Raw genomic sequence first — 21,510 nt, 5'->3', positions numbered from 1 at the left:
CCTCAATGCGAGCTCCTTTTGCTCCGCTCATGTATGGGAGTTGGAAAGTTGTTGTTCGGTCTCAGAACATGCCAACCTGTGTATGTAGGGGAAGCAGTTCCTGTGTTTGACAATGGCCTTTGGGGGGCGATTGAGGACATCGTGATTTGTGGTGGTGCCTTCTTTGGAGATTTCCAATGGAGGTTGGCATCACTTCCGACTCGTTTCGGAGGTTTGGGTTTATGTTCAGCTTCAGACGTTTCTACTTATGCGTTTGTGGCCTCGAGGGCGCAATATTGGGAATTGCAAGACCACATTCTTCGAGGTTGTGGTATTGATGGGGTTGACTCCGATTATGGGAGTGCGATAGATCGGTTGCACATTTCACTTCCCGATTTTGATATTAGCGGTTTCTCTAATAAAGACACCGTCCCCCCTAAAGCCCAACATGCTTTGGCGAGTGCCCTTTATAGTGGAATCATTAAGAGTTTGGAAATGAAGTTTGATTTTTCCCCTCATCAGAAAGCGGTGTTTGAGTGTCTTTGGGCCCCTCGGGCTCAAGATTTCTTAAGTGTTATCCCTATTGAAGTATTGGGCCAACATATGTCTTCTTTGGAGTACCGGGCCATCCTGAAGTATCGGCTAATGATCCCTTTGTTTCCGGTAGATGAGTCGTGCCCGGTTTGTCGTAAGGTTTGTTTGGATTCTTTTGGCGAGCATGTGGCTCACTGCAAAGAGTTGCCTGGGTTTAAGTACAGACATGATTTGGTGAGAGATGTTCTATGCGATGTTCTTAACGAGCCGGAATTTCGGCTAAAAAGGAAGCCCCCGTAAACTTTCTTATGGATCCTCAAGAAGAAAGATCTACATTACGACCGGCCGATATTCTTGTTTTTGGGTGGGTAGGGGGAAAACACGCTTGTGTCGACCTCACAGGAGTGTCCCCTCTTGTTGGGATTAGGGACAATGGGTTTGTAGCAGGCCAGACAGCATTGAAGGCGGCATCGGGGAAGGTTGCTAAACACGAGAAAGCTTGTTTGGAGAATCAACACGTGTTTATCCCCTTTGCCTTTGACACTTTTGGTTTCTTAGCTTCGGATGCCGTGGACCTTTTGAATAGGGTTCAGAAAGTTGTGCATAGTAATGTATCGGCCCATAATAATCGAAACTTTGTTTTTAGTAGGATTGAGTTTGCTATCCAAAAGGGGGTTGCGGCTTAGCTTGTTGCCCGCTTACCTGCCACTTCATTGTAAATCGTTCGGATGTTTTATGGGGATCCATATGAAATGAAGTAGACGTTATAATAATAATAAAAAAATTATATACGAGCTGTTAAGTTTATATTTTAAGGGTTCTTTTTTCTACTCATCACGAGCTTAAAAGTTTTTATGGGCCTTCTTAATTATAGAATACATTATCTTATATTATTTTTATCAGTTACCAAATAAACCGAAAACGTCAAGGATGAATCCAAGAAATGAAAGCAATGTTTATATGATTCATGGCTGGCACAACATTGATACTTAAAAAGACGTTTTTTAAGTAAACAAATGTATACACACATAAAAAGTCAAAATCAATTAATATGTAGTGTATTCTAGCTAGGTCCATGAACTCCTTTGGCTTCAATTATATCTTTTATTACCGCTAGGTTATCATTTAATTTTTAAACAACATATGTGGTGAAAGTTATTTCAGATCATCAGGATTTACTACAACCAAATAAATATTTGAATGTGGACACATGCGTTTAAAACTAATCAGATTTTCGACTTCAATAAACAACGGGTTCAAGGTGACAACGCCCCCAAAACCATTCATATTAATCCGTATCAAAATTACCCGTCAAACCAATCAATGTTTCAGTGCATGCCAACCGAGTTATCAACAAACTAGTTTGTGGTTTCAACCAAATGAAAAACGTTTGGTCTATTCTAGAGTTAGACACTTAAACGAAAAACGTTTACCTGATTTTGAATTCTTGGTTATTGAAACAATAATATTTTAAGTAAAATGTTAAATACTTAAATATGAAAGTGATACCATGATTTAGAAAGATTGTCAGGAAAAATACACTAAGTAGGGCATGACCAAAGGTGGTGGTGTCACTACAGCAAGGAGTGCTACGCCACAACTAGCGGCATTATACTTGACCATTAGATATTCACGTATCATTAAACGGTATACAGCGACGGATTTTGTTTTGTTTAGCTTAAGTCATAAAGATTACTTTATCAGACAATATTGTTTTCATTGTTTTAGCTTAAGTCATAAAGATTATTTTATCAGACAATACTGTCACGTTTTGTTATTGATTAATGCTTATTTAGTTCACAAGTTTAAGAAAGTATATATATATATATATATATATATATATCACATCTTTTTGCAAGGATACCAAAAAAAATCCAAAATACAGTTGCGGTGTCAATGAGTTAGATAAGGTTTTGCTTTTTAAAGGGGGTGTGATTTCATGTCTCGTGATTATCAATAATACATTTGTAATTTAGAAGTAGATTAGAGCGCGTGTGAGTTGTCATTAAAAAGATTAATAAACATATATTTTCATTTTTTAGTTTTAAAATACAAGAAAATGATTAAAATGCAATGTAAAGTTCTACTCTTCTAACATTCTAAAGTATATAAACAAAAATGGTTTTTTTATAAAACATATGCATGTGTATATAATTCAACAACATTCATAATTGTTTGAGGACAAATGCGTCCTTGAGGAAAATAATTTCAGTCATCAAATAATTTTTCAACTAAGTTCTATTAGTTTTAATGCAAAAAAAAAATGAACATTTTTAAATATTCATTTGTGTTATTTGGAACTCATCTTTAACGGTTCTAGAGGTTCAAAAACTTGCTTTACACGTTAAATCATTTCTGCACCAACATTTTGGAACAATATCCATAAGTAGAAAGCAAATTCATATCACGCAACTCATTTCGCACGATTCAATATCAAATCTTCCCTTAAATACGAACACCAAGTTCCACCAAAACAATATCAATAACTCATGTCCAACATCCAAATCTTTTTAACCCGTACAAAATATTATGTGGGGTATAGAGAATTGGTCCATATAGAAAACATTTCTTGTCACGGGGCTAGCAAGTTGAAACTCGTTAACATTTGTTTGTGGGTTCGATAAATAGAGTGTTTTTCTAATCATTCCAAATCCCGTTTAAGGGTTTTTTTTTTCTAGTATATTAAGTGGAAACCTATAATCCTTAGAAAAATATCCCTTCTATTTCTAGCTTGTAGCTAACAAGTCTTTTCATTCTTTCATACTTGTTATGTATTCCAATTTTGCTGATGAATACCAAACACTATTTTAGGAATTGAAATAAGAATGAACTGAAAATTGTCAAATGTTTTGAAATATAAAGATAAGTCTTCTAAATATAAGTTATTTTCAAGTTTAGTGTATAAAAAATTAGATAATGTCTTCTAGTCATAAGTTATTTTCAAGTTAATAATAATAATAATAATAATAATAATAATAATAATAATAATAATAATAATAATAATAATTTAGTTATTTACTAAATCTTTATTGAAAAGTGCCAAAAGAGTTTGTGAATGTTTAAAACAAACTAAATCATGTTATCTATCAAATCATGCTTATCTTATGGTGTCTTTTTGCAATCACAATTTTTAGTATTATTCTTTTAAAATATACTAAATCATGTTATCTATCAAATATATTTGAACATTAGAAAATATATATTTGGTTACCTCTAGCTATTGATGACGATATAATATATCCAACAATGTGAACATAGTTATTCATGAACAAAACCACAATCATGTTTGGTTGTTGGACCGCTAGTTGTTCATGCTTGGTAACTATTGGCATCAAATTTGCATTTGTGGCTACCAAATTCTAGTGACCACTTTACGTCGGTTTTTTACTACCTACGACCAAATTTGGATTATTTGGGTGGTAACAAATAACAATTATAACTATAGTAACAGGAATCATATTTAACAACTTACGCTGCGTACTCGATACTTTTGTTTTGTAACGGCGGTAATATATTGGAAAGCACTGACTAACAAGAAACTAGACATGCGAAAATATAAAAAAAAATGCATGACTAAAAGAGGCTTTTCAACCACTCTGTCTAAAATAACTTATATTTTTTTTCCTACCCGAGTACCAATAAAAAGAAAAGTAAACAACTTCAAAAAGCAATTCTTTGCTAATACGATTCTTCAAGAACACTATGTCGTTTTGAAGTTTCCATATAACCCACCACACTACAAACAATATAGCTCCCACAATCTCTTTTTCTTTGTTGGTTAGACTTAACACCGAATTTCATAACCACGCCATAAGATCCGAAGGGAATCCCAAGACCGGAAGATCCAAATGTTCTAGCTACGTACTCTATACTAAGAACGATATGAGTTTTTTCATAAACAACCTATCTTAACACCAAATTTTCTAGCTACGTACTCTATACTAAATGAATGATACGAGTTTTTCCATAAACAACCTATCTTGATTAAATGTTATGTGTCAAAACTTAACTTGAAGTATGTTAGGTATTTTAGTGTAATTAAATTGACTTGTCGACCAATGTAAATCAAAATATATGTTAAACAAGTTGAAAGGTGTGGAGTGCACACTTGCTAGAGTTTATTATGATGTTTGAACCGAAGCCCCTAACGAATAGAGGGTGTGAGGGAGCATCACCCCAGGTGGCATGGTCCAAGTGATAGCACCCCTAGATGGGGTCAAGCTAGAAATGATTTTTTATATACTGTCACGTTTGTATCCTGGGTCAAAATATAACGGATTTTAGTGAATATTTAAAATTCTTTGGCGGTTACCAAACCCTAATCTTATTATCATGTTCATTGTGTTGCATGCGCTTCACTCTCTAGTTCAAATTTATACTAGGTTCTGATTTCAGAGTTTTATCCAATTGATATGTATGGAGAAACATCAAACAATTTTAATTTGTAAGTGTTTACAGCTCTTAGATAATCCACTTTGTTACTTGCTTAATTCCCTATAAAGGACGTAGAGCTCTTCATTCGTTTTTTGGGTACCGCTTTCTAAGTATAAAGAGAGACTATTATATTTTTGAAAAATATAATATAATTATCAGTGTATATAGAGACCAATTTATTTAAATCAAGTTTTAAAAATTTGCTAGATACCATATTAAATATGAAAATATGTATCTTGAAACAAGTTAAATACATATTTGATAAGAAAATTTCGAATTTGGAAGTGAATATGTCGACTCTTATGGTGCCTACACAAACACGGTTTATGTCTAATCATCCCTATTTATAACTTGTCAATCGACATTGCGACATGTTTGTGGCATTTGTTTACAAAATATAAATTCTATTATCCAAGTTAATATACAAATGCCCAAAATTTAAAAACAAATGGTTGAACGATATATGAATATGATTTAATAAATTCTCTTACAAGTAAGACATGTCACATGCAGAAGAGGGGTTATGTCATAAATTGTGATTTGTGAATGTGGTGTAAGTGAGACATATTAGCCTGTTTGATTATGACCAAAGGAACAAGTGGACACAATACTAATTACATGAGTAACATGGATACAGGGGTAGACATTGAACCTAGGACCACCTTAGATTGAATGAACCCGGAAACATCAAACAAGTTCGTTTCGGTAATACCACAAATCCAACATTGTCATCGACTCATTTATGTTATGTCTACACATACAAATCTTCACCAATAAATACTTATTATAATATAAAATTATTTCAATATTCATCATGTTTAAGAAGTTCAAGCAACTTTTTTCACACTAGTCGAAAAATTTACCAAAAGTGATCCAAATTCTAGTAATGAGAATAATATAAAACACTTTAAAATCACTAGTATACAGAGGCTTTGTGATAAGATTCTATTATATTATAAGTTTATTATTATTATTTAAGTTAATCTTTTGTTTAGTTTTCTTATTATAGTCAAATTATATTTCATTATTGTTTATCTTTTTCTATTTTTATATCTTTGATTTTCTATATATTGTAATCTCGTTTAAGAAAAAGAAAGAATTATTATTTTGGGTCTATTTTCTCTTCTTCTCTTGTGTTCTTGGATATTGACGGTTGTATCGAATAAACCGTATCAATTTGGTGTTTTCATTGAGCATTAGCCTAGATGACTTTGGAAGAACTCTTGTGGGAGTATCCACAATTACCTAATTTCACTGGATCTAATACCGCTCTATAGATCTCTCGAGCTGAATAGTATTTCCTCTTTTACGCGATCTATGACGACAAGCGGTTTTCCTATGTCATTGAATCCTTCGATGTTGAACCATTCTGGTGGTTCAATGGTTGGCATCGGAGTTCAGACTTCATCACATGAGATATTTTCACTGATGCAATCCTTAATCAAATTTGCATTGGTGCCCTAGATAACCCTGATTCGATTGATCTTAGCAGTGTTTCTACGTCTTCAACCACACCGCCATCTGCCCGCTATCTCCGCCACCCACGATTCCACCTCAACCACTTCCATCAACTCAAACAATTAAATCAGTGCCAAAAACCAGAATAATATCAAGCACTTTAAAATCACTAGTATATAAAGGCTGTGGTAGACTAGTTTTTTGTTATGAAAATAAGATTTTTTTTAAAGTCGATTGTCAATCTATAAGTATCTTTTTCATATAGTCGGCTCACAAAATAAAAGTATATGACCAAATTTTCTCGTCTAGCATACATTTTGAGAAATCATTATATCATATTTATAATTTCAAAGTTTATAATTTAAATTCAATATGACCAATAACTGAGTTTTTAATGAAAAGTTGACTTATGAATTGGGTGGTTAATGAAAAACCCGTTCTCTATAATTGGTGGGCTAAATTTTTTTTTGCAAGGTAATTGGTGGGCTAAATAGTGGTTGAGTTTAATTGTTTGAAATGATTATTGGATATTGAACTTAATGGATAATGAATACAATTTAAAATAATCACTAGAAAATAGAGATGAGCTTAGTAATGGACCGATAACCATACCGATTCTGAAAATCGTTAAAAGTGGGTACTGGTATCGAAAATAGTCGATACGATACCAGTACGGTATATATTGATACTGAACTGATCATGAAATCTTAAAAAATGGGTAATGAGTTGATACCGAATATACCTGATATCATTTGCCCATTTTTATAGAAAATGTAGGAATGTAGGATCGTCCAAAAACTTATTGTGCCAATTATTTATCACAACTTGTAGATCCAACCCTAAAGATGAAGGAATCCAAGGTCTTTAATCCAATTTGTACATATTAATGAATTTCACTATTTTTTGGTTCATTTTCAATGGTCAATAACAAAATAAAATTGAATTTGATAAAAAGAATTGGTTTTAAAAATTCAAGAAAGAAACTTGATAGTGATTGGATGAAAGTTGAGCATAAAGTATATGATGAAGATGTGATAAGTGATAAATGCATTTAAAGAACAAAAAGAAATTCAAAAACAACCAAAACAAGTCACTATCTGATGGAGTGGATTGGTGGAAGAGAACATGGCCACAGTCTACTATGTTTTATTTTCTTCTTTTTTTTCTAATTGCAAGTCATCAGTTTCACATAAATACTATGGGTTATGATATAGTTTATTATAGTATATGTTCAATTGATGTCAAAATATTTGTATTAAAACTCTAAAGAACCAAACGTCTAGTTGGGGATGATTTGGCGGAAAGTTTTTTAGATCAGGCATTGATAACATTTTCTATTCATTTAAATTAAGCAAATAAATAGAAACACGTGTTTCGTCTGTTGAATTATACTATTAAGTTTCGTTTACTTTAATTAGCTAAGTTTTCTTGGTATTTGTATTAATTTGTGTTCTCTTTTGTTCATTTAGTGTATGAATGGATGAAGATAAACAAACAATTACAAAGACAAAAATTAAGAAATTTGTTTGTTTATTTGTTCATGTTAATTTATTATTATTTTTGGTTAAAACTAATATTTTCTTAATGATATCAAAATCGTCAAGTGTAACATAAATAGACTATGCTTGTTTGTGACGTTTGGAGACCAATGCTTACCGCAAGTAAGGGGTGTCACATGGTGTCTCCCCACCTCACATTTGGTGTGAGAATTGGCCAAACAAAGACAACAAGTCTAATATTAGGTATCTTAAAAAACAAAGAGTGACTATAGAGTTGTAGAAAATGATAAGGAGAAAATATAAAAATTGATACTATATGTAGTATTTTTTATAGGTTATTATTTTTGTTTGACAAAGTTTTATGTATTTAGTTTTGAAATGCTAAATTATTTCGCATAACTACTTTATATTATCGTGCATAAAGTGAATACGAGAATTTTGTTCGCATATTTGATGACTACAAAAGTAATGTTTGATATGATAAACATATACATGTCAACTTAAAATAAACCTACAATGTTACTATTATTTTCCATGAAGTTATCAAAAAAAGGCCACATTGATGAGATTTTATGAACTCCAACACTTGGTTCGAAATTAATAAATGCCATGTGAAATATATGTGCAACAAACTAACATGGAGGCGTACTCGATCCAGTCCACCCATAATAAGCGAACAGCAAACATGGCTCCGCATTCGCCTTTCTCTTTCGGATAGAATTAGAAAGTGTTTGAATGATGAGTTATATGGTAGTGTGCCAGTTATGTGCCGGTTTGACTAACTATTCATGACCCTTGGTCAATGACTCAATAGCTGGTTTGCTAGATACCACACCTATCCATTCACCTTAGATGTTGACACTATTATCTAATACAAACTATTTGCAATGCATGAATAGTACATATACCAATAGTATATGGCTACTTCTTGATTATAACATAGTGGAACTTGTTAAGTCCACTACTCGGTACACATAAGGTCTTGGGTTTGAGCTTCTCCAGCCGTTCATTTTTACAATATTGTACTATTTTGCACCTTTTTGGCCCGGGTTTCCGATGTGACAAGGGACGACTCCCTACCCGCTAGATAAACAAATTGTAGTATTTAATGGTTAAATAAACTAATCAAATTAATAAATCATTCAAAGTTTTATCTTATGTCTCATGTACAGGCTTGCAAGAAACTGCATATATTGATCTTCTTTTTATTGCTTTATAGGTTGGTAGGATTATTTAAATGTTTATTGTCCTTTTCTATTATATTTTTGGTCAAATCATTTGATTCTATGTTATGATAAATTTGAGTAAGAGAGACAAAATGCACATGACAACTTGCATTAGATATTTGTTTTCGTTTCCTTCTGTATATTCATACCTCTCTAGCTATGTATAACCCTATATGGATTATGATGATCATTTTAGTTAGTCACGTGTGTATAGCGTCGAGTTTGTGAGTTATTCGAGATTGGTTTACTATAACCTTGAATTAAGGCGAGCTTAATTAAGTTTGAGCATGAGATGAGTCTAAACTGAAGCTCAATTAAGAAACGAGATCAAGCATGGGCTTCAAATATCAAGCTTAAGTAGACTCGCGAGTAGTGTAAATTGTAAATAACTATAGTTCATGTAAGAATTTCTATAGAGTGGCTTGGTTAAGAGAATTCAATAATGCATGACTATTTAATTAATGAGTAAGCTAATTCCATGTCAACGAGTGTATAGAAAATTGGAAATGCGAGCAAGAGGGAGCCAAGCTCGTAACTAGTATTAATCTGAGGCGAAAGTTGAACTCGTATTCAACTCGAGTCACCTCATGGTTAAGTGGGTTAGCTCATTCTTTTTCTAGTTCTACAAATATTTTATATTTTGTTTTTTATAAAATAACAAAATAAGAAGTTAATAACAACTTTTAAGTTATACAAGCCTCAAAACTCGAATAACAAAGCAATTATGCAAGAAAAATCAACGCAGTTTTTTTCAAAGCTTCGGGGAAGCTACTTTCAGCTCAAACCCGGATCAAATGTTTATACAACTCTAATCAACTCGAGCTAAATTGCAAGTGTTACTAGTTACGTGTGAGCTGCGGGCCTCGCGCTAGTTGAACAATTGGAAAATGGAGTAAATTAAATATATATTGTTAAATAATAACCTATTTGTTATTAGTTATTATGTATATTGGTTTTTATTAATTATAACTATTATCTTTTGGTCTCTACCAGTCCTGATTAACGAATCGGTTGCTGGTGGTCCTATCTTTTAACAATCTGCTTCCAACGGTCCACGACTAACGAAATTCTAACGTCGTTAGTTGCAGGTCGCCAGATAACATTTTTAGCCGAAAAACTCAACGTTTTCATCCCAAACATCTTTGTAACCTTGGATCGAACCTTAGGAACCTTTTTCTAGCAAAAGTCCCAATTAACTCGCCGAAACCCTAGAAGCATCGTCGGAATCAGTTGGTGTTGCTCAAGTGGTGGTGGTGGCGATGTTTAGGTTGAGTTATTCGACAAAAAAGTGTGACTATTCCGACTAAAAGCGTTTTTTCGACGACCTGCAAGTAACGGCGTTAGGATTCTGTAAGTCACGGACCGTTGAGAACAAATAAGTTAAAAGATAGGACCGTCAGCATCCAATTTGTTACTTGGAACCAACAACAACCAAAAGATGATAATTGAGATTAATAAAACTAATACACCTTGTTATTAATGAAACATTTTGACCTGTTAAAAGTCAATGTAATAAAAACAACCCATTAATTTTTATGATAAGTTTTTATATCATTATCAAGTTCAACTTAAAAGTTATATCACTACAACAATAGCAACAACAACATCAAAAACGACAACAACAACAACAACAAAAACCAGTGCGTCAATGAGTTCTAACCTAATAATAATAATATTGATAACATCTTTCTAAACAACGTACTTGAAAGAAATAAAATGCAAGTAAAAACCAATGCAACTCCGATCTCCAACAAGTGGTCACAGTCACGTAGTTGTGTACATCTATGTCGATTGCATTGAGATTATTGTTATTATTTTTATTATTATTATTATAACGAGTAACAAGCAAGCAACTTTCACATGGTAAGGACCAAAAAGATAAACGGTATTTAGGGGGTTGTAAATTCAATTTTTTAATTAATATTTAATATAATTAGTGAACTATTCTGGATAAAAAAATTGCAATTTGGCATGATAATTAAGTCAATGAGGGTACCAAAGTTTGGAAAAAAATGCAAAAATTTGGACCTTCATCTATACAACGTTAAATAATATCATATCATTCAATTTTCAAAACAATGACGTGTACAACAATTAAAAATGATATAAATAATTCACACATAAATTTATTTGGTTGACACAATTAGAAAATGATAATAAATGTGTTTAGAAAGGTTTAGATTATTTGTAGCTTGAACATAAAACGTTAAAAAATGTTATTGATGTTATTGTACGAGATCTTCATCTCTGCGTTAGAATCTTTGTGATTACACCCGTTAAAGTTCTTGCAATGGCTTCTTTATGAGCCCACATATGAGGATGTGGCACACGCCAAACGACTTTTCCATGGACAACCTATTACATGATTATGCGTGTGCCACGTTTTCGATGTTCTTATTCTTGTTCTTGGCTCTAAGACGGGTTAGGGTGGTAGGAACATTTACGTTTTTACTGTAAAAGTTGGTAGTGATGTGAAAATTGTAAGGATATTTGTGGGTCAGAATCATGTAAAAAAAAAAGAAGTACAAATGCCTATAGGTGTTGTTAATATGTTTAACAACGAGACATCTTTGTAGATTTTATTAGTTCTAACAAGTAGAACTAATAAAAACCATCGTTTGTTAGACATTTATAATCCCTCAATTTGTAACTCATTAAAAAAATTGACGGTCTTGAATCTTGATGGATAAATATAGAAATATTACTCCTTATATTACAATCCAGATTATAAAATGAATAGATGCAAAAATGGCAAAGTACAATTATGGAAAGACAAGCGAAAGTCCAAAACCCTAAACTTTTATGGTTTATTAGGCTGTTGCTTTTCATTTTATTGTTTAGTTACTTGATTTTGTGGACTTTCTTGGTTCCCTATAATTATTTACTCAACTTTATTGACTATTTTTTACTTTGTTGCTTATTTCTATTAATAACTTAGCTATCACTGAAGTCGTCAACTTATGGCTAGGGGGTCTGTGCCCCAAGGTGCTCGTTGAGTTTATTGCTTCGGCCCCCCTTACCCCTTTATTAAAGCCGGATAATGGAATTCGGCCCATTGCTGTGGGGGCTATCTGGCGTAGGTTGGTTTCTAAAGTGGCTATGAAGATGGTTGGGAAGGAAATGACTCAGTATTTAGGGGACTTTCAGTTTGGGGTGGGGACCCCTAATGGGGCAGAGGCGATGCTTCACAGCGCGAACCGGTTTCTTAACTCCTTTCACGCGGACGGCTCTTTAGTTATGCTTACCGTGGACTTCTCTAACGCCTTCAATATGGTCGACCGCACAGCCCTTCTCCGAGAGGTTCATCATCATTGCCCGTCTATCTATCTATGGGTCCAGTTCCTTTATGCCCAGCCGGCTAGGTTGTACGTTGATGATGACTGTATAGGGGCTACTACTGGGGTTCAGCAGGGAGACCCCCTTGGGCCCCTTCTCTTTGCCTTAGCATTACACCCTCCTGTTCTCCGGGTACAAAATGACTGTAACCTCCCATTTCATGCTTGGTACTTGGATGATGGGACTATTATTGGTGGTGCCAACGAAGTCGCTAAAGCCCTAGACATTATCAACTCGGAAGGGCCATCATTGGGGCTGCAACTTAATATTAAGAAAACCGAGGTTTTTTGGCCAGCGTGTAATGGGGTGAAAGTCAAAGATGGGCTCTTCCCTAGTGGGATTGGTAGACCAGAGAGAGGGGTAAAGCTCCTTAGAGGGACTGTTAGTCGAGATCCCTACTTTATTAAGGAGTTGGCGAGGCGGGGAGCATCTCGTGCGGTTGATCTTATGAAACTCTTACCTTGCCTTAGGGATCCCCAGAGCGAACTCCTCCTGCTTAGGTCTTGCATGGGGGTTGCTAAGTTGCTTTTTGGGTTACGAACATGCCACCCCCATATGATGGATGATGCGGTATCCTGTTTTGATAAGGGGCTACGAGAAGCCATCGAAGACATAGTTGTATGTGGAGGCCCGTTCTTTGGTGATCTTCAGTGGCGATTTGCATCTTTACCGATGCGCTTAGGGGGTTTAGGCCTTCTTTCGGCTCATGATGTTGGGGTTTACGCTTTTGTAGCGTCGAGGGCTCAGTCTTGGAAGCTACAGAATCACATCTTAAGGAATAGCGGAGTTGTCGACATGGACCCAGACTACGTGCAGGCCCTGGAACGCCTAAATTGCGCTCTCCCAGACTTTGACATTGGCGGTTTCTCTAATATGGACACCGCCCCACCAAAGCCTCAAAAAACTTTGGCGAATGCCCTTTTTGGAAAAATCGCTCAGAGCCTGGGAGAAGTTTTTGGATTGTCCCCCCCGACAGAAGGCGGTTTTTGAATGCTTACAAGGTCCTCATGTCCAAGATTTTCTGACCGTTATCCCGATTGATGGCTTGGGCCAAAGCATGTCTGCGGTCGAGTATAGGGCCATTCTTAAGTACCGTTTGATGGTCCCAATGTACTCAGAAGACGAAACATGTCCGATCTGTCGTAAGGCCTTCCTGGATAAATTCGAAGAGCATGCGGTTCATTGCAAGGAAATGCCTGGGTTCAAATACCGACATGATTGGGTGCGGGACGTTCTTTGGGACATCTTAAGGCGAGCTGGGATATCAGCTAAAAAGGAAGCCCCCGTAAACTTCCTTACAGACCCCACGGAAGGGAGATCCACTCTACGACCGGCAGATTTGCTCGTCTTTGGTTGGGCCGGGGGAAAACACGCTTGTGTTGACCTCACAGGGGTATCTCCCTTAGCTGGTTTGAGGGATAATGGGTTTGTAGCTGGGCAAGCAATGAAAAGGGCTGAAACGAAGAAGGTGGAGAAACATGCTAAAGCCTGCGAAGAGAACCAACATGTTTTTGTCCCTCTGGCTTTTGATACATTTGGCTCCTTGGCACCGGAAGCTATCCGTTTTCTAACCAGGGTCCAACAGGTTGTGCATAGCAATGTGTCGACTCCAAAGGGGCAGGGGTATGTCTTTAGCAGGTTAGGGTTTGCAATTCAGAAAGGGGTGGCTGCGCAGCTTGTTGCCCGCCTACCTGCTATATTGATGTAATATCTATGTTTCTACATATTGGAACCCAATTTTTGACACATCTAAATAAAGAAAATTGATATGTTTATTTAAGAAAAATTTAACTTTTACTCTCATTTTCTTGTTGGTCGTTGTTACATTTAAACTTTAGGTGATGAGTTATGACTTATGACAACCCTAATCTAGTAATCTCCATGTTCATTCAATATATAGCCTATTTCTAAGCAAATATTTAGTTAAAGGAAAAAAAAAGTTCATGTTATTAACATTGTTCGCATTGTTAACTTAAATAACTTCATTAACTGTGTAAACATTGTTGACTGTGGTATGAAAATGCATGTACACTTTTTATCTCACCACCTTTTAGCATTATATTATAGATTGATCACTAAATAAGTTCCATAAGATGGAACAATTGGAATTAGATATGGGTGCTGCTAAACGTATGCCCCCTCCTTATACAATTTTTACTAAATATACACCCTCCTTAACTTATAAATAAATTATTATTGCCTCCTAACATTATTTATATACATATAAGTCCCTACAATATTTTTTTCACTTAATAATCTATACTACATATATCAAATTAAAAACTATCAAGTATTACTATTAATTTATTTTTTAGTATTAATATTGTAAATATTTATAATATCTTTTTTTTTAATTTTAATAGTATATATATTTATAATATCCTTATTTTACCTCTTTATCTTTTACAAAATAAACCCGAAACTAGAAAACCTAAAACCCTAAACCCGAACCCTAAACCCTAAACCCGAAACCCGAAAACCTAAACCCGAAACCCGAAAACCTAAACCTTAAACCCGAACCCTAAACCCTAAACCTTAAACCCGAACCCTAAACCCGAACCCTAAACCCGAAACCTTAAACTATAAATCATAAAAAAAACGCAACTTGTAAAAAAAATAATATGTAATCCTTATTTTTGTGATAATTTGGTAATTATATGATTTCAAAGGTTAATATGAAAGTCGGTTTTCCCAAGGGGGGGGGGGGGGGAGGGTATGACAAGCAACCAGGGGGTTACATTTAGCCTAACCCTTATGGATCTTAAATCAACATGTTAACTTTGTTAATTTTTAGTTAGATTGACACTTAATAAAAATGATTTTATACCCAACCTTTTGGTAAGTCTGAAGAAAAACTCTAAGTTCAAAAGTCTTCATGTTATTCTTAAAGCATACATATTTAATCAAAACACCCTTTATTGTTACCATTCGCATTTCCTCTTCCCAAATCCACAATGCAAACACACGTTTATTTGTTTTAAAATTTAGAAACTTATTTTAGATGTGTTTGTTTGTTTGGTTGGATGAGTTCAAACCAAACTAAAATAAGACAATCGGTTTTCGCTTTGTAAGTATATAAAACCAGTATGTTTATCTTAAAAAGCCGAACCAAGTTACAATTAATTTATAATCCGATTCTCATGAAAAAATTGTTTACTAAGCAAACGTGGCAATTTCAAAAAAATCTATGAATGTATATAACAACTTTAATTCATATACCATGTCTTGATCATACAAACAATCAAATCATTTGTAGAAATTTGAAACTTTTGTCCAAAATCATTGGCATCATCTTAATCTAAACTGAAAAACATTAAAAGAATCTTCATAAAAAAACATACAAAGATGTTAGTGCATTGATAATCAATTAGTGAGGACAATATGACATTTATAAAGAAGGGAACTAAATAAGTTAAGTATATCAACAATAAAAATCATATCACTATTTAGTTTATGCCATAGTAACAGAATCTAATATATTTAAAATAAATCGGTTACTGTTAAAAAATGAGTTAAAACCGAATTTTACTAAACTTGAAGACACATATATAGTTTTTTATTTACAATGATAGCTCTACAAAGAGTTAATCTATGTGTAAACATAGTTTTTTATTTACATGAGAGCTCTACAAAGTTATTCTACGTCTTAAATGAAGTTAAAATAAATAAGATGTCAATTATCAAAGTATTGTATAAGAGTTACTTCACATAGTTGATAAATAAACTTTCAAAAGAAGCTAAGTTGCTTGTTTAAGTTAGTTCTCTAGAGGCTTACACAGTTACACCGAATGATTTCAAGAATACAAAGTTTAATTATGCATGTTCGTGACATGCAGACACAAATGTTGAACCAAAACTTTCGGGCTCTAGGCAACCTAGATTTTCTCCGAATCATAACCTTTTCATGAATTAGCATCCTAATTGAACTAAGAATGGTTTTGCGTTAACATTACGATTTTACGTTGACCAACCTTTTTCGCAAAACAACTATGATCTACTATGGCTCATGTCATTAAAAGAAAAAAAATAAATATCATAAGAGATTTGGTTTCTATGGATACACAACTTAACTACATATATATTGAAGATTTTTTTAGTTATTGAAATGAACTTTTTGGGTTGTCAACAACTGATTCGTTGTTTACAGCTGTATTCGATTCAGGACTATGAACACTAGGCTTCTGTTTTTTCATTATACACACCTAGTCTTTAACTTTATTCCACTTTTACCCTCGTAAAGTTTTCTTTCTAACGTTGTATCCTTTTTAATAGAAAACATCGACTATCTGTGTTCATCAATAGTTCAATACCTCCATGGTGTCGACGTCTTTTAAACAGATGGCTACTTTTGAAGTTTATATGATTTGTTTTTAATTAGCACTGGTTAATTATTTGATATGTAAATGATGTTTTTATTTGTAACTGTTGTTTATGTCACGCTGATGTTTTACTTATTGAAGCTTATTTCTTAGTTGTTTAGTAATTTTTGTATCTTAATAAGAAACATGTAAGAAAAAACAACATTGAAATAGCCATACAAACTTATAGATCAAACAAACATTACTAATATTCAATGCAATGTTTATATTCATACTGACTCTTATACTACTCTCTTGATTGTTTAGGGGTGCTTGAGATTGTTTTTAGTTATATGACATTATTTTTTATTTCGTGCAGTTTAAAAGTAGTAGCGCCTTTAAAAGTTATGATTAACAAAACTATTTATGAATATCAATTCAAAGATTCTTCTTATTTTGAGTAAAAGACTGGTAGAACATCATAAGCAGTTGTGTGCAGTGTAGGGGAAAGAATCACTTGTAGTGGTAGAAAGAAAGATAGACGTTCAAAAAACGTCTTATATCCCATTTAAAGTAATACATATATAAATATCTGCACGATTATTCAAAATTACTTTTCAAACTCCATTGAAAACACGTGTATTACACGACCTGAATAAAAAAAACATAATCCATAAATGCGTAAAAACTTCTTATAACTTAAATTACGTATGGCATATAATAATGAACATAATCAAAAGCCACGATAACTTCAACATTGTTCACACTTCCTTCTTACTTTATGTATCTCATTACATTGGTCATAAGCGGGAGCTTAGTTTCCATCTGGGTATACAGTCTTGGACTGCTATTTCATATTCAGCACGACATGTCGCCAAGACAACATGAAAGGAAGACATGCCCCGCGCTTATACGAATTGATTATATAAGTTCACGAGTTGAACCGTCAAACCCATTTATTTACATATACGTTTTTAAAACAAGTTGTTTAAACAAACACACAGAAAGTATACACAGATAATAATCAGATAAAAACCGTCCATAAACTTTTGAGCACGCAAATAGAACCAAACTTTTCCAAGGGACCAAACTAGAAACAAAACCTAAACCAAAGTAATATTATGTAAACATCTATTTCTCTCTCTCATGGTTTTAATGCTTACAAGGGTTGTGTTTAGTAAACAGCAAATAATAATATTAATTAATAAACTCATAATTTCTCACTTCCTCCGTCTATTATTATTTCTTTCTTCTCTCACATGTTCTTTCACTCGGTGTGATAATAATAATAATAATCTTTCAGATACATTCATCATCCAGACATATATCCACCGTATCTTAACATATTATTATACATACATACATATCTTCTGTATCTTTATATATTATACTTGGAAATTACACACCCATATATAGTAATCTTTTATGGGTTTCTCGTGATCTGTGTGTTTACTTCAATTATTATTGATCATACCCATCTTCCAAGATCGGTTTTTTACGTTATAAAAGATTCATCTTTTACACATAAGAGTGTGTTTCAAGAAAATCAAGATTCATCTCTTCTGTTTATATATTTATTATTATTTTTATTATTATTATTAATATATGGAATGAAGTTGCTTCTAATTTGTACAGTGTGGTTCAACAGCTGATTCTGCTTTTTGGGTCTTTTGAACAACACAAGAATTAAGAATTTGTGATGGTAAAGGTGAGTCCTTTTTGGTTAATTCCTCTTTTTTAGGGCTTTTTTATTTTTATTTTATTACCCTTTTTCCTTAATTTCAGCCTTTATTTTTTACCTTTTTTGAAAAAAGTTTTAATTTTTTTTAAATAATAATTTTAATGTGATTTATTATGTGCTGCAATTGTTTGGTGTGGTTTAGGAAAGTTAAAAATCAAAACTTTTTTGATTATATGAATTCAAGAATTGATTATGCATTTGTAACTGCAGACCATTTATGTTTATTTTGCTAACCTTTGACCAGATTATACAAAAAAGAAAGCCTTTGATTTTGTGATTTTTTTTGTGTTTAATGTTATATAAATTAGTGTTTATGAGACAGCTTAATTAAAGTAACAAACTTGATCAAGAATGAATTACTTAATTGTGGTTTCTTGGAAATATTATGTTACAGGTTTGACTTTTGACTTTTAAATTAGTCAAAAACTCAATGGAGTGTTACCAGTGACACCAATGGATCCTCAAGCTTTTATAAGATTATCAATAGGTTCTTTAGGATTACGATATCCCGAAAAACCAGGAATCAATGTTCTGTCATCACCCTGTACTTGTGAGATTCGACTCCGAGGCTTCCCGGCTCAAACAGCATCAGTCCCATTATTATCATCACCGGAAGTGATGCCCGATGTTCATAACTTTGCGTCGAGTTTTTACCTTGAGAAGTCGGATTTAAAAGCGTTACTTACACCGGGGTGTTTCTATAGCCCGCAAGCGTGTTTGGAAGTTGTTGTGTTTACGGGCCGGAAGGGGTCCCATTGTGGTGTTGGTGTGAAACGACAGCAGGTCGGGACGTTTAAATTGGATGTGGGCCCGGAATGGGCTGAGGGGAAACCGGTTGTTCTTTTCAGTGGGTGGATTGGTATCGGGAAGATGAAGCAAGAGACGAGAAAGTTTGTTGCTGAGCTTCATTTACGGGTGAAGCTGGACCCTGACCCGCGATATGTTTTTCAGTTTGAAGATGAGACGAAATTGAGTCCTCAGATTGTGCAGATTCAGGGGAATATTAAGCAGCCGATTTTCAGTTGCAAGTTTAGTCAAGATAGGTAATGTTACTTATCTCAACACAATATTATTATTGTTACTATAGGTGGATATATAGGCCCGTTTGCATGAAATGTTGGTCGATTCGGGTTTTGTTTGTTTCGTGTCAAACGGGCCAGATATGATGAGGATCATATGGGTCAAACTTGTTTAGGTCAAAAGTCATGTTGCGTGTATTCAAACGCTTAAAACGGCCTAAATCGTTTTATTTAAAACAAAGATATTATTTTTGACACTTTTCACACGTTTAACTTATGAAATTTTGACCCGTTTGCATGAATGTTGGTCGATTCGGGTTGTGTTTATTTCGTGTCAAACGGGTCAGATATAATAAGGATCATTTGGGTCAAACTTGTTTAGGTCAAAAGTCATGTTGCGTGTATTCAAACGCTTAAAACGGCCTAAATCGTTTTATTTAAAACAAAAATATTATTATTATTGACACTTTTCACACGTTTAACTTATGAACGAATCAATTATGGTTGTAGTTTTATCTCAAACGAGTCGAATAAATAAAGTTGACCATAAAGGGAAACGGGTCAATGGTGTCTAGATTCCGTTTAATCAACTTTCTAAAACCTTTAGTTAAAAGAAATAGTTATTATATGGTATTTTCTTATCATTATAAACGTATCGTTTAACTAGTATAGCTAAAGAAACTTGTTTGCGGATCAAATGGATCTATCCGTAATAAAAATCTACAAATGACTTGTTTCAATATGAACCCGCATTGTTGGTTTATCCAAGCCCATATGTAATTATATTATTTAGTTTCATAAATGTAAAAAAAAGTTATCTTTTTTAATTATAATCCATTTGACCCGTTACTGAATACGATCAGCCATTCAGCCCGTTTGTCTTTCCATGATACTTTACCAGGTCCTGAATTTCTGTGGTGCATTATGCAGGGTACCGCAGGTAGACCCGTTAAACAACTACTGGTCAACTTCGGGTGACGGTACAGACCCAGAAACCGAAAGAAGAGAACGAAAGGGTTGGAAAGTCAAAATCCACGACTTATCCGGTTCAGCCGTGGCTGCAGCATTCATGACCACACCTTTCGTCCCATCAACCGGCTGCGACTGGGTCGCTCGGTCCAACCCAGGGTCTTGGTTAATAGTCCGGCCCGACGCCTTCCGACCCGAAAGCTGGCTCCCGTGGGGAAAACTTGAGGCATGGCGTGAACGCGGCGGCACCAAAGACACCATATTCATCCGGTTCCATCTTTTATCCGACGGGCAAGACGGTGGGGAGCTTTTAATGTCGGAAATACTCATAAATGCGGAATGTGGCGGTGAGTTTTTCATAGACACCGACCGGCAAACAACTTTTAACTCAAACATCCCGAGCCCGCAAAGCAGTGGTGATTTTGCGGGTCTAAGTCCGTCTGCAAGCGGGTTCGTGATGAGTTGTAGGGTACAGGGTGAAGGGAAGAGAGGGAAGCCCATGGTTCAACTGGCAATGAGACACGTGACATGTGTCGAGGACGCGGCTATATTTATGGCGCTAGCCGTTGCAGTTGATTTAAGCATCGAGGCGTGTAAGCTCTTTAGAAGACGGGTCAGGAGAGGAAGCCGGCATTCGTGGTGAAATTGGTTCGTGTTTGATTGGGATTAATTAAAGAAACTTACTATAGTTTTCTTATGTTTAAACCCTCCTGATTATTGTATGACATATACTACTAATTCTAAATTTTCGCCTGATTAATATTATGATCCGGGGCGAGTTGAGTTTAAGTTTACTCCGGCGCGATGAACCGGATGGAGTTAACTAACTAACTCTACATGGAAACCTTAGAATTGATAATAGTTGCATAGCACACTATTAGTATTTTACCAAAAGTTAAAAAAGCTTAGCATTTAAGTTACATGAGTAATAAGTTTATTGTACATATAGGTGATGTTACAAGTTTTACAAAAAAGTTGATAATCTTATATCCATGTGCTTGATGGTGTTAAATTTTG

The 21,510-nt window shown here is 34.3% G+C and overlaps 1 protein-coding gene across 1 annotated transcript; it reads left to right on the top strand.

The window, feature by feature from the left end:
- The first annotated feature begins 18,301 nt into the window (after positions 1-18,301).
- Positions 18,302-21,258, top strand: LOC143550498 (uncharacterized). The gene is made up of 3 exons (XM_077041134.1): positions 18,302-18,472; positions 18,900-19,548; positions 20,455-21,258. Exons 2-3 carry the CDS (start codon positions 18,959-18,961, stop codon positions 21,134-21,136), a joined length of 1,272 nt encoding a protein of 423 aa, XP_076897249.1. The 5' UTR covers positions 18,302-18,472; positions 18,900-18,958; the 3' UTR covers positions 21,137-21,258.
- The last annotated feature ends 252 nt before the right edge of the window (positions 21,259-21,510 follow it).

This window comes from Bidens hawaiensis, unplaced genomic scaffold (genome assembly GCF_021521415.1).
Source record: "Bidens hawaiensis isolate Kalapana, Puna unplaced genomic scaffold, B.hawaiensis_p1.1 tig00016042_1, whole genome shotgun sequence".
In the NCBI taxonomy this organism is placed as follows: Eukaryota; Viridiplantae; Streptophyta; class Magnoliopsida; order Asterales; family Asteraceae; genus Bidens; species Bidens hawaiensis.
The sequence above is the reverse complement of the archived record's forward strand: the minus strand, read 5'-3'. Positions and strand labels throughout refer to the sequence as shown.

Coding starts and splice junctions, on each gene's coding strand:
- LOC143550498 (XM_077041134.1), top strand. CDS start 18,959: ATGGATCCTCAAGCTTTTATAAGATTATCAATAGGTTCTTTAGGATTA. Junction 19,549..20,454: donor TGCAAGTTTAGTCAAGATAG/GTAATGTTACTT, acceptor TGCATTATGCAG/GGTACCGCAGGTAGACCCGT.